The sequence below is a fragment of the Anolis carolinensis genome, chromosome 3 (genome assembly GCF_035594765.1).
Source record: "Anolis carolinensis isolate JA03-04 chromosome 3, rAnoCar3.1.pri, whole genome shotgun sequence".
Classification (NCBI taxonomy): Eukaryota; Metazoa; Chordata; class Lepidosauria; order Squamata; family Dactyloidae; genus Anolis; species Anolis carolinensis.
This window is the reverse complement of record NC_085843.1, coordinates 250,962,510-250,977,064: the sequence shown is the minus strand read 5'-3', so window position 1 is coordinate 250,977,064 and position 14,555 is coordinate 250,962,510. Positions and strand designations below refer to the sequence as shown.

General features: G+C 35.7%; 1 protein-coding gene across 12 annotated transcripts in view; it reads left to right on the top strand.

Moving 5' to 3' along the window:
• dock10 (dedicator of cytokinesis 10) overlaps nt 1-14,555 on the top strand; it is a 210,030-nt gene that overhangs the window by 160,848 nt on the left and 34,627 nt on the right. For 9 of the 12 annotated variants that reach the window (XM_062976588.1, XM_062976587.1, XM_062976590.1 and 6 more), the window contains exons 28-39: nt 362-508; nt 1,959-2,042; nt 3,322-3,418; nt 4,873-4,917; nt 6,061-6,236; nt 6,343-6,459; nt 8,101-8,212; nt 8,968-9,089; nt 9,182-9,296; nt 10,358-10,424; nt 12,233-12,280; nt 13,780-13,881. In XM_062976588.1, the coding sequence (XP_062832658.1) occupies nt 362-508; nt 1,959-2,042; nt 3,322-3,418; nt 4,873-4,917; nt 6,061-6,236; nt 6,343-6,459; nt 8,101-8,212; nt 8,968-9,089; nt 9,182-9,296; nt 10,358-10,424; nt 12,233-12,280; nt 13,780-13,881 (1,232 nt within the window). The remainder of the gene's footprint in view (nt 1-361; nt 509-1,958; nt 2,043-3,321; nt 3,419-4,872; nt 4,918-6,060; nt 6,237-6,342; nt 6,460-8,100; nt 8,213-8,967; nt 9,090-9,181; nt 9,297-10,357; nt 10,425-12,232; nt 12,281-13,779; nt 13,882-14,555) is intronic. The other 3 variants (XM_062976586.1, XM_062976591.1, XM_062976585.1) reach the window with 2 other exon arrangements.

Sequence of the window (14,555 nt, the reverse complement as noted above, 5' to 3'; positions counted from 1 at the left end):
TCTTCACAACAACCATGTGAGCTAGATCAGGCTGAGAAAGAACAATTGGTCCCAAGTTATGCAGTAAACTGTGTAGCTTAATAAGAACTAGAACCTGGATTCTTTAAGTATTTATTGCTCCAAATGTAACACTACATCAGGTCTCTACCCTACATTAGTGTTCAAATGTTTAAGGTTTTTATCAGCTTTAGAAATCTTAACAGTAATAGAGAGCTGTTGTTAATTAGGAAGAATATGCTCCATTTCACATATGCATAAGTAATCCTGCCAACTTCATCTGTGCAGCTGCTATAGTGAAAGTTTTGCAGGCTATGGCTTTAGTTTGCTCACCATGTTGACATATTATATGTTTTCTGATCAGATTCCTCGTGCTCAGAGGTTTCCAGAATCATTTCTAAGTGAGCTGGATACCCTCATAATGATCTTATCAGATCATGTTGTTTGGAAGTACAGAGATGCTCTTGAAGAAACCAAGAATGCAAACCACAGTGTTGGTGGATTTCTCAAGGTACATTTCCTTTGCTCCCTTGGTGTACTACTCTCCTCTAGGGGACATAGTTGGTATTGATATTGGTCTCTTTATTGGTCTCCAAGTTAAATTTGGGCTGACTACCCAAACATTTTGAGTCTACTTTTCATGGCCAATTGTAGTTTATTCAATTTTGTTGGCCGGTTTAATATTTCTTTAATTTGTTTTCAATCAATCACTAGCAATGATAAAGACCCAATGGAGGTAATCAGACCATCCAGAACTGAATATAATCATTTTCCAGGCTTTCTCTCTATGGAAGGTATCCAACTCTTCTATGCTAAGAATATCAGAATCAAAAGTGATTTACAAAGCAATAGGTATCAAGATAGGTATTCATGCCAGTGAGAAAATAATTGCTTTGTATTAACATACAAGTTTGTGCCTGCTTATGCCTACGTGTCTGGCCACAGTATCCAAACCAGGAAACTTTGAAACATTTGGATTCCACAGCCAAGAAATAACAACCTCATATATGAAATGGCTAGGTAAATAAAGTATTATTATTTTAATTCTGATAGAGGCATTGAACTTTCAGTCTTATATTATGCATTTCCTCCAAAATATACATGTATGTAGTTCTGCTCCCCACTCACAATATTGCAAAATAGATCTAGTTGAAAAAGCGATTGACTGGTCGTCCAGTGAATTCCTCTCCTTAGTGGGAACTTGAGCTCAGCTATCATAAGTACCACTCCAGCCATTTCACCACACAGATAAGTGTAAGGATTCTTCACATTTAGGGAAAACAACTCTTCCTTTAGTGCTGGGAAGCCTGTGTGCAGTTCTGAGAGTAATAAAAACAAGAATGTGTAGTTGTAGTAGAAGTAGAATTTATTTATCTAAAATATTTTAGGTCATCTTTAAGGACAGCCTAAGAGTAACACCTCCCAAGATAGAAAGTTTTCTTTGGGCTCTACACAATGTTTTATGATGTTTTAAAGTCACACAATTCTTTTTAAAAAATATATGACATGGAAGGGGCAGAGAATGATGCTCCATGGTTGCCATGACCCCACCACAGCTGTAATTCCTAATGCCACATAATTTATACATATAAGCTAGTGGTGACACTTGAATCCATGTTTTATTAAAGTTTAGGTTTGCAGACATTTTGATTTATGATTTATCTGGTTTCATGTTCAAAGCATTGTAACATGCCATAATTTAATTTTCCCAAGTTAATATTATTGTTTTCAGCACTTTTTCTAAAAACATGTGCCACTTTGAATCCTGTGCTGGAAGAAATGTGCGATACAAATTGAATGAAAGAATCCATAAACTTCTGGTTTGAATATTTTGTACCAGAGTTAGATATGATCTCTTATTTTTCACCAGGACTGTAATAACTACTGTAATAACTTCTTTGGTGGTTTTGGTTTGTTGACAGCTATTTGCCAAATTATTAACATATTGGTTTCTATTTTAGCGCTGTTTCACATTCATGGATCGTGGATTTATATTTAAGCTGGTCAATAGCTATATAAGCATGTTTGGACCAGGTGACCACAAGGTAAGGAAGTTCTTGATTTTTGAAGTTTCTGATTATTGAAAATGTGGTAGAAAAAAAATCCAGAACAATGTAAAAAAAAAGAGTTGATCTCCCAGTAATATTAATTTTAGTTTCTTGAAATGTATGGACAATATTTTAGCACTTGTATTCTTTCAAGTCAATTTCTGACTTATGGTAACCCCCCAAGGGCTCACCTATCGCAAGATATATTTTTGTAAGATTTATTAATAATTGGGTTTGCCATTTCCTTGTTTGAAGCTGAGAGATTGTGGGCCCAGTGGATTCAAACCCTGGTTTCCAGAGTTGTAGTCCAACAGCCGAACCACTATACAAGCCACTCTAATTCTTCTAAGCCACATTTACCAGTATATAAATAGCTCTACTTCACTTCACATCATATTAGGATGTCCCTCGATATTATATCAATTCTTGCTCCAAGATGAAAGAAGGAGTGCTGGTATTATCATTCTTACATAAGACTAAAAAAAACTTGAGACAGTTATTCATTGGAGAATTGACTTGTTTCAAATAGTAATTATGAGAAAATGATAGCTAATTATACAAAGTGGGATAAATTGAAAGTACAAATGATGAATGCGTATTCACCAACAATGTGCATTAATCAAGAGGCAATCTGGTCCCATTTGGTACACTTCCCTATGACTTGTTTCTTATAATGTCCCTAACATGTCCCCAGGATATTACATACCTCTTAAGGTTCCAAAGGATAGTTTTATTGAGTTTCGATAGCATGCAAAACCATATTAACCAACCCCAATTTACAGACCTGGCTTTTGTAGCAGACATAAACTAGAATTGCAAGTTTATGTGTAATGCTGGGCTCTGGTTTGCTATTAATCAGGAAGAGAAGGCTGGAATCCCATGGTGTAAGAAGAGACAAGTGAGGAAAAAGTTGAAGCCATCTTCAATGTCCATACATTTCAAGAACTTTAAAATAATACCTTTTGGATGATAACTTCTAGAATTGGAAATGTAGTCCAAAATGTAACTTTGCCAATATCCATTCATATGATGTCAAAGTGTAGTTTGCATTACACATAAACTAAACATGCATATGGCTGTGATGCATATGAAATGCAAGGACATACAGTTTGATGCAATCTGAGGAAACTGCAATAAAGTCGGAGGGAAACAATGACTGGAGTTTTCAAGGTGTTGATTTATACGACAGAAAACAGACCACAATTCTGTAATGCAGACCGATGAAAGAAAGCATTGCAAGTGTAAATCAATGAATACAAATATTTTCACATTCCAGATTTTGTTTCAATATAAATTTGATTTTCTTGAAGAAGTATGTAACCATGAACACTTCATCCCACTGTGCCTTCCTATCAAATCTGCAAATATTCCAGGTAAGACTTGCATTTTAAAAAAAATAATAATAATTCTATCAAGAACACTGAGAGATAAAAAAAATTGCAATATTGATCATAAGTGCAATTATGTGAAATATTTTGAAAATAAACATAAACCATTGTGAATGTAAAATCATCAATAAAAGTATATTGCTATATTTTATTTGTGAGCTGTCCAAAATATTAGAAAAGAAAGAATATTAGCATAAGTTGTATCAATATAAATGGAAGCTAGAATGTCCCACTAAACATGGCCTCGGTTTATAGTATTCTTTCTGCAGCTACAATACAATAAATCTAATTATTGCTTCCAGCTAGATGAAATTCACGTAATTAAAATGACTTACATAAGTATTGACATAACAAATTCTTGTTGATTCCGTGCATCTTTTCAAGGTGAAATTAACAATTGGATTCAGGCTGTACTTTACAACAGAGAGTTTCACTGGAAGAACAGTTTTCTTGAATTGCTCTCGCTGAATTGAAAAGAGATGGAACAATTAAATTTGAATTAATAATTTTAAATCCAAGATTGATTCCAACACTCTATATGTCAATAACACTCATCAAGTTCCTACACTGCTTCTGAGAATTGTTTGTGATACTTCTAATCCTGATAGACAATAATCTCACAGTAATAGAGGATAAAATGTGCAATTGTAAAATTAATTACCTATAGGAAAAGAAAACTTTTCTCCAGGTCCCTTGTCAAGTTCTACCAGTCATTTATACACATAATAAAAGTGAAAAATGTGTATGTGTGTATGCGGCAGAGGTGTCCTCTTACACAGACAGCCTCCCACCTCCACAAATAGGCTATAGTTCCCACTGAGCAGGAGACACCAATAGCCCTCCCTCCACTGACATGCAGGTTATAGTGAGTGCCATGAACATGTAGCCCAAACCCTGCCAGTGTCCTCTTGTTCATCATTGCCAGAAATGTATCCAATTGTCTGGTGATTATGTGGAAAAGTGAATAGTGGTAGTTAAAGAGCACATTCTAAGGATTATTTCTGTGTTTGATTTAGTAAAATATTCTCATCCAAACCTAAGTAACAAAAGTGGAGACATTATTTTTAATTCAACCCTCCTATATTTGGCAATACCATACTTTTTGAGGCTTTTGTAAAGCCTAAAACTGTTTCAACTACAAACGCCAACCTAAAATATTCTATTTCCTTTCCTGCTATACATACACAATGGGAAGTAAATTAAATTGAAAACAAGAGGTCTTTCTTTTAAGGAAAAAGGTATTTCATTGCACAATTAAACTGCCATATATTGGAGAAGGGGAGGGGCATATGCATAGATCTCAAGAAACTTCCAGATAATCTTAATATCAAAGATGTATTTATTTATCTATCATTGTTAATAGTGGCTTTATACTGATTTTGTTAAATTGTAATTCTTGCTTTTCCTCTCCCTTGCCCCATAATTCTGAAAATCGAAAGATTCAACAACACCATCAGAAGCAACACAGCAGTATCGTTCATCTGGTAAGAAGTAATTGTATGGCTTTCATGAGCATCAGCTAAATATATATGCATGGAGCACTGCTGGAAACGTGGAAGGAATTGTATTAATGCCCCATAAAACCCAGATTATCCAGCAAGAGTTGCAGCGAGAGCTAGGAGTTGCAGTCCACTACAGTCTGGAGGACCACAACTTGTCTGCCTCAACATAGACAATCACTTTTGAAAGTCACATTGATGGGACTTTTAAAATTAGCTGCAGTATTAGCTTGAACCAAACATTGGATCAGTTGGAGTGTCTATTTCAATAGACTGAAATAAAATGAGTATGAAAAATAACCAACAACTATGTCTAATAGACATTTTTGATAGAAATAGTTCACATTTGATTGCTTTAAGAACTTTGAAAAAGGAAATGAGACTTTGTATATAAACAGTTCAGCTGTCCTGACCTTAACTTTATTACTCAGAAATAGTTTATGGTGCCTCTGCACTATAGAATTAATGAAGTTTGGCACTACTTTAACTGCTATGACTCAGTGCTATGGAATCATGGGAGTTGTAATTTCGGAAGATCTTTAGACTTATCTGCCAAGAGTACTGGTTACTTCACCAAACAACAAACCTCATGACTTCATAGCATTGAGCCATGGCAGTTAAAATGCTGTCAAACTGCATTAATTCAATGGTGTAGATGTACCCTTAGTTATCATTATCATCCTTTCCTGTAGTAAAGAGAAACCTGGTTCCACAGTATAAAAAGTTCCACAAGCGTAGCTATGCTGAATTCTGTCTTTGCACCAACCATTGTGCAAAGCAGCTGTGCAGCTTGCTTTGTAAAATAAAGTGTTACTGCTTACACCACTGCTTTGTGCCACATTAAGAACTGTAGTACATACCAGCCCTATGATAACTCTGAAAATGTATGATTACTGGCATAATAGATTTTGCTTTAGAACAGTGATATAACTGAGATGCTCCATTTTGTTGAGATTGGTCCATTAAAAAGCTGTATGGAACACAAGTAGCATTTTTAAAAACTAGATTGATTAATAGTGTGAAGGAATAATAGATATCGGTCATACTAACCATAGTATTATCTGTTTCTTGAGTAAATGGTAAGCAGGCTTCAAGCATATAATGAATCCTTTCCCAAATGTCTTCAAGATATTCCAGAATACACTCTGACAAATGAGTTTTGCCGGAAGCATTTCCTAATTGGATTACTTCTTCGGGAAGTTGGGTGGGCACTTCAGGAAGATCAGGATATCAGGCACATGGCCTTGGCAGTCCTCAAAAATCTCATGGCAAAACATTCGTTTGATGATCGCTATACAGAGAGGGTAAGAACTTAGAGTAAAGTAACCTTTTACTTTATTTGAATAAAATTATGATAAAATCTTTGAAGTTCTGCAGTTGAAACAACTCTTCTAATTGCTTTTTCTTTAGGAGGAACAGGCAAAAATAGCAAACCTATATATGCCTCTGTATGGCTTGCTCTTAGACAACATGCCAAGAATATATATGAAGGACATGTTTTTGTTCAACATAAATACATCCAATCAGGTAGGTAGAGTGGCACTCCAAAAATATGTTGAATAACAATTGGCTTTTTGAAATACTTGTGCTAACATTTTCCTTTTTGAACCTTGATCATCTTGTTGGATAATTAAATTAATTTATTAATAATTAGAATATGTTGACCCCAATTCAGTAGCTTTAAGTCATTTAAATGAGATACGTTTTCAGATAGCAAGGGTATCTGAATCAAATAACTTGATTGTGGATGATTTATCAACAAATTAAATTTCACAGAAATGCATACCCAAAACTTGCTATCTACCAAGGTTTCTTAACTATATCACAACTTGGAAACATTACTTTTTCAACAAGCTTCAGAATTTCCCATCCAGCTGATCTATACCACAATACTATCCGAGTTATCAAATCAAGGTTCCATAACGTTGCCATGTCACTATAGCAATGCAAAAGAAATGAATTAGTGAAGGCTATACGAAAGATTGTAAGTGGACCTTTTGACAATAATTGGATGCAACTAAAGTCTGGTTTAGCCATATGTGGTAAGACTTCCATATCCACAGGGAATATGTTTGCAACCAGACAGTGGCTACATGAAGCCACAGATATGACAAAGTACCATTGAATTATCATAGAATTTCACTGGAGGATCTAGAGATTGCTAGGACCACTAGGTAATTCTATGGTAACTTCCAGGGGAAGCAAATAATAGAATTGTGCTGGGAAGTTTATCATGCCCTTAGAGCTCTCATTGATGCTTATTTGAAAGAACTTCCTTATTGAAGTCCAGCCTACAAGAAAGATGTATTCTTGATCTTTTATTTTGTTTTGTTGCATTTGAAGGTGCTTTAAAGGGCAAATGCCACAGTTTGCCAATGTGAAATGTGAGGTTGCTTGATTATGCGAGGAATTGGTAGTCTATCAAGAAATGAAGATTTGAATTCACTCTAAATTGTATAATTGTTTCCCTTAGTGTATACGGTAGCTCATTAGTCTATCAAGGGTACCATGCTTCCTCCTTTCACCTTAGCCAAACAAATCATGATCAAGCAACATGCAGACAAATGTATTCTTATTAACTAACTTGGTATAGATAGTGCACATATGAGCCAGAGGATCTAGCTTAGGAAGAAAGATTGGAAAAGCTAAAAAAGGAAATGAAAAGTAATCTTGTGACATCCATAAAATAAGTTTATTTCAGCATAGGCTTTCATGGACTATAGCTGTCTTCTTCAGAACAGTCATAGAATACGCATTCTGTTATTAAGGCTGTTTGGATCTGCCTTGAGTTTTGAGTTCAGTTCAGTTGTAAACTTTCTAAGGGCACTGTTTAGCTGCTTTTCAGTCTTATCCTCCCATGTATGTAATAGGAATAATTATACTGTTCTACTTAACAAATTCTTTTACATATTTCTTTAAATTATGGGAATTGCTATTAACACTCAGGAAAAGAAATAAACATGAAAGATTACCACGGTGTTAAGGATAAGCCCTCAATGGCATTAATCAGCAGAAGCTGGTTTTTTGTGTTTGTGCAAAGTGTCATATCAGTTTAAGAAAAAGAAACTTGAAATGATGCCATTGTATAGAGATCAAACCTGGAGTCAGAAGTTGAATGATGGCAATAAAAGTAACTAAATTTGTTTCCTTGTCCTCATTGAAATTCAGGGATCCAGAGATGATCTGAGCACTGCTGGAGGATTTCAGAATCAGGCAGCCATGAAACATGCTAATTCTGTAGATACCTCTTTTTCCAAAGATGTTCTTAACTCTATAGCAGGTACGAAAGTATTTGCATGGAAATAGTGTACTGTTTTGTTCTGCTGTCAGTTTGCTTGTTAATTTTTTACATTCAGCTTATTTCCTTAAGCTCTGCAGTGGAGGTTCTTCTTAAGCTACCTTCTGCTCATTGAATTGTAAGTAGAGAAAGAACTTTAATTGTTATGGTGTTCCATTTATGGAACCCCTTTCCAACAGAGAGGCATCATTGTCTTGTTGTTAACTGCCTGGCTTGGGCTTTCAATTGAAATGCAGTCTGCAGAGGTTCTTATTATAAGCAAAAAAAGAAAAAAAGAACCCACATAAGGAACTTCTCGATTTTCCATCCAGTGTTACCATTGAATATGCTGGTTGTGGAATTCCAAACAAGTAACTTTTTCAAATTCTGTCCAAATAATAAAATAATGTAGTTTAATGTATATATACCCATTGAGAACACAATATTCATTACAATTAAAATTTAATTTCAGTTTGATTGTTTCTGTGTCAGTAGGAAATCAATTGTGTCTGATAATGTCTCTAGAACCATCCATAACAAAGTATGTATCATTCTATTTATCTTTATTGTATTTGCCTAATCTCTGTTACATGAACTCAAATCCATGCTCATTGAATGTCCTCATAATACTGAGCTACATTGTGTTTTCAACTACAGTGTCAGTCTTACATAACTGCATCTTGGGTTTTCATTCTTCTACTTAATTTCCATGTCCATAAACATCATTTTAGCATGTTTGCTGTGACTTTCATTTCCAGCCTTTTCATCAGTAGCTATTTCTACAGCCAACCATGCAGACTCCAGAGGCTCCTTGGCAAGTCTTGACTCCAACCCTAGCACCAATGAAAAGAACAGTGAGCCAACAGAAGCCTGTGAAAAGGTACATATGTAAGCAAAGAGTAAAGTGTAATTCTTAGAACTGGAAGTATCTTTGATAAAAAGGAAAATCTTCTTAATTTCATTCCTCAACAGATTGCAAGACCACTGTCTCTGATTGGCTCAGCCCTTCGCTTTGACAAACTGGATCAAGCTGAAACTAGAAGCCTTCTGATGTGTTTCCTTCAGATTATGAAAACAGTTTCAGAAGGTAGGGGGATGGTGTTGTGACAACTGCTTGTATTTCAATTGAGTTAATTGTGTATTTTTAGATTCATTCAGCACCAACACATCCAATGAACATTGACTTAGGCTTTGAATCAGTAGGGAACATATGACTCAGATGTTCTACAACTTCCATCAGATCTAGCCAACATACTCAGTTAGGGATGGTAGTAACTGGAGTCCAACAATATCTGGAAGACTACATGTTTATCACTACTCTAATTGATACAGTGGTAGACGTAGTAGCAAGAGAAATACCTCATGGAGTGAAACAACTTTTTCCTGCCAAGGTTGGCAGTATTTGGTAATCCTGAAGTTGCAATTCTGTTGGTGCTGTTCTTTGCTTATGAGCACAATTGAAGCCAGCAATGTCCCTCTGTCAGTGGAAGAACAGATTGCCTTCTCAAAAGTCTGAACTAACTAATCAGTGGAGACAGATTGAAATTACATCAAAGACCTCTTGATGCCTTAGTTATGTCCTATTTCGATGACTGCAATGTGCTCTGTGTGGAACTTCCTTTCAAGAATGTTCATAAAATGTTGGTCCAAGAAGCTGTTGCCAGATAGTTAAGAAAGGCTGACTATAGGGAAGAAATAACTCTTGGGTTACTACAATGAGGTTAGAATACATCTCAGAACTGTATTCATCTACATGAATCTACTCAACTGTTCTGAAATCTTCAGGGAAGGCTCTTTTCTCAGTCCTGTCATAGTCACAGGTAAAACTGCTGGGAACAGGGGAGATACCTTTTGGTGGCTTCTCCAAGGCTTTTGAACTGCAATCCTAGAAAGTTTAGAAAAGATTATAAGTTTTTGACAATGTTCTATTTAGGAGCGATTCTGAATGCGAACACTGGGAAAGTTCAGTATGTTGTAAATTAATAAGATAGAAACAAAGATACATTTTTCTGTAGCCACAAGTAACAAAAATTGTTTCCAACAAATGGCCATGATTACCTTGTTGCATCTGGACTGATGCATTTTAATATGAAATATGACTCAAAGTAGTAAATAATTCATATGTATTTTGGTGTTTTTATTTTCTAGATACATTGATCTCCTACTGGCAGAGAGCCCCATCTACAGAAATAACAGACTTTTTCAGCATTTTAGAGTAAGCTTACTCTGAGGTTTGTTCTTCCAAAGGTGATAATATTGAAATAGAAACAGAAAGAAAACACAAATTCCTACATGTTGTGTTCAATGACACCCATACTTTTTAATCCTCACATTGATTTTGTGTCTGTTTCTTTCTGCCCCAGTAGGACTTGATCTAGACTTAACTGTGCTTAACATAGCCTCCTTGAAATCATCATCTTTTCCATCTCTTCCAGTGGGTCTCATCTAGGCACTCTAAACCTAGATCAAATCCATACATATTTATAAGTATAGACTCTTTTTTATGTAATTTGGAATTCAGTATCCCCCATATGTTTTTGGATATTCCCTGGAACCAGATTGTGATATGTGAATGAATTTTGCCTTCCACGTAGTTAGGTCTCCCTTGTGTAGAAGTAAAGACTTTTGCTACGTATTGTTAATATGGATCACTATAAAATTCATCTCTGGCCTTTTTGTTATGAAGGAAATGTTTTGGTCCTGTTAGCATCAATTTGTATTATATATTATAACAAGTCTCAGAATTATCTAATACCTTTTACAGGGCCATCTATATACTTTTCACCAGGAGACATTTTTTTACTGAACTAAATATTCATATATAATATCATGCAGTTAATTTCTCAGTGTTTATTTTTCTCAGTATTGTTGTCGTGCCACAGCTAGCCATATGCAGAACCAGTTGTTTAATTATATGTGAGACAACTGACTGTACTTTTTATCTTCATTATGAAATGTCCACAGAAGAGATGGAGAAATTATCACAGTTTCATCTCTGTCCTGTTTAGAAACTCCCTAGCCTTGTGATGACAAGCAGAATAGTTGGACTGCTAAAATTATATTACTAAAAATGGATTTCCACTCAGAATGCTTTGGCTAGTGGAAAAAAGGCAAGACAGCTTTTATCAAACTGTCCCTGTAGCTACTAGCACTTCATCACACCACACTATTGAAGAGAATTCCCCAATCTTCTGGAGCATGATTTCACAATCTTCTGTAGGATTAGGCAGAATTAATGATAATCCCTCCGTTCATTTCCATCAATGGAATAACTTTCATAGGCAATGGGAGTAATTCTGTTTATGGACATTAAAGCCTGGATCAGTGCAATATAGCTTGCCTGTCTCCATGAATTGTGAAAACTAGAGCATGACTAAAATGTTAAGGCCATAACTGTATTTCTTACTGGGATTTTTTTAAAAAGAAGCATGTCATAGTAGCAGCATTCCATTTGTACTGGAAAGGGAAGCTTTCATTGTTGATGAATATATTTGTCAATTTTATTAATCCGTATTTTGTAATATTTGTTATATTCCTGTGTGACTTAAAGTCATTTCTAGCTTATGGCGACCCTAAGGCAAACCTATCACAATGTTTTCTAGGCAAGATTTGCTGTTCTTCTGAGGCTGAGAGAGTGTGCCTTGGATGCTTTGAATCTTCTTTAGGAAGGGAAAGTGGGAATAATATAATAATAATAATAATAATAATAATAATAATAATAATAATAATTGCCTGAAGTCACCCAGTGGGTTTCCATAGCTGAGCAGGGATACAAACACTGGTCTTCAGGCCCATATCAAACACTCAAACTACTGCACCACACTTTCATGCATGGTAAGGAATGCTGGGAATTGTGATCCAACAATATGTGAAGGGCTTCATGAATCCCACACTACGTTCAGATGTCTATCAAATTTGATCTGTGGAATACTTATACTTACTTGTTTATTTCACTATTGTGATAAAGTTTGGTATCAAGTGAAATGATTTGAATGCCTTTCTCTTTTTTAAAAAATCTTTCAGGGTTTGCCTTCAAAATTTCCGATATCTAGGAAAACGCAACATAGTACGGTAATTACATTTTAGTCATTAATCATGGCAATATGAAATTTCATACACACTTTGAAGTTAGACTGTAATCTTCAGCAGTGTCAGTTCATATGACATGAATACAAGTCAGGTTTTTGTAATGTAAACCCGAGAACCAGTGCATTAATCCCAATAGAGTTCTAAATAATTGATCCTGCTTCAGCCAAATAACACATCCTGCCCTACGGTTCCAAATAATCCTTCCAATTGATCCATCCTACCTTAGGGCTGCCAGATTGGATCTGTGCTCTCATAACTTTAATCCTTGACAGGTTTTACAGCAATGTGAGCTAACAGAAAGCTCCATCAATTAGGATGGATGTACCTGTCCTCTTTGACACTTTTCAAACACCAACATTCAGTTAACATAATTCTCCTAACACAATTATGGCCTTCCTTGTGGAGAGCAAGGAGCATCCAGATCTTTTCTTATTAGTGGATAAATAGCAAGGCAATGAAGTTGGATGTTGGGTTTTGGAAGGTGAGAGAAGTCAGGTACATTTTCTCCACTTGCTTGAGCTTTAAGGTGCTTTTCCATACATAAAGAAGTGTCAGGGATTGAGATTGCAGGAGCACTGTCCCAAATTCAGTCCAGCAACCCTAGTTGCCTTTTTTTTAGTGCCATTTAGATCTGGATGTCAAGGAATCATCCTACCAAGCAGACTAACACATCTGGAGGGCACCAAGGTAGTGCTAGATAACACAGCCCAACCAAAAATAAATTATCGGTCTGTTGGTTTTTAGGCCTGTTCCAGGGATTGTTTGCGCTGTTGATTCAGAAAAATGTATTAGATAGACCGCATCTGCTCTAGTTTCTTAGATATGGTTATAATTTTCTATGGGTGAACAAATAAAGACTAGTAAATGGCTTATGTTCTGTATCTCAAAAACTAGAGCTGATAAGGGAAACCTGGTACCATTTTTAAAATCAGTGGGTCAAATATACCCATAGATATGCTAACATTTGAGGCACCGATTGTGTGTTGGCTAGTGTAATTAATTACATGTGACAGTTTGGCTAGAGCTGGATTGCGTGACATTATCAGAACTTACTTAGTTTATGTTTGAATTTTCTAACCTCAGTATTTGGCCTTACTGTGACATGCAGCAGGTAATACAGAGGCATAGGGAATAATTTGTGAGGACTGCAGCGTGGGACATTCTTGTAAACAAGCTATTAGCTCCAATTGTAAAAACGAGATAATGTTTTTATAGCAAAGAAAGATCATATGAGCCACTTTTCTGTGGCCATATTGTAATGGCAGTAACTTTTAAAGCTGTAATAATGATCTTCTCTGCCTTCTACATCTCCAGAAGAATATCAATAAGTGTATAAATTGATTTTGGATTTTTATTGTTTTGCCAGGTACATTTTTCATCAAAGCAATCTTATGCATATTCACTTAGTAATAAGTCTTGTTCTGTTGTACAGGAAAATGTGTTTAGGATATCAAGTTTACCTCTTTATTTATTTATTTTAGGAAAATTGCTGCTGCTTTTAAATTTGCTCAAACCACCCAGAATAATGGAACGCTGAAAGGCTCTAACTCATCCTGTCAGGCATCTGGGCTTATTCCCCAGTGGTAAGAGTTACATTTCACTAATGAGCAATTAACTCCATTTATGCCTAAAGGCAGCTCCACCACCAACTTGTTTTCTCTTGCCTTTTCTCTCACAGTTGTTTAAAGAAAAGCTACACAACTATAATATCTGTGTACATTTGTATTGCATGCAGAAATTCTTCCCATGTAACAGTCAACTCATCAATCTAAGCAAAATTCATTTCCCTCACCACAGTACTGCTGAACAGACATATCTGATTATATGCTGTCTTAATATTTTGTTCAGAGCAATAGTAAGCACAGCCAATACTGAGCATTGGTATGCTGGGCAAAGTCGGGGGCTACACCAGTCTCCCAAGAGGTTTCTCATCAGTACTCTTGACACTGCTTTTCTTAAAGCCAAGAATGGGAATTTTCTGGCCCGTAGGCCACTTGTCCTTCTCACCCCAGCTATTTTTTCTAGAAGAAAAATCCACCATTTAGGGTAGTTTGTTATTCTTTACAGAAATTGAAGAATCTAATTGTACTCCAGAACAAATGACTTTTTCCTACAACACAATTGTAGCACTATAATTTCATTATAATTGCCACAGCTCTCTTCTGTGGGATCTTGGGTTTGTAGTTTTTTATGACATATTTAAAATGCTCTGACAAAGAGCTCAGGTGCTTCATCAAACTATAAATCCCAGGCCTCT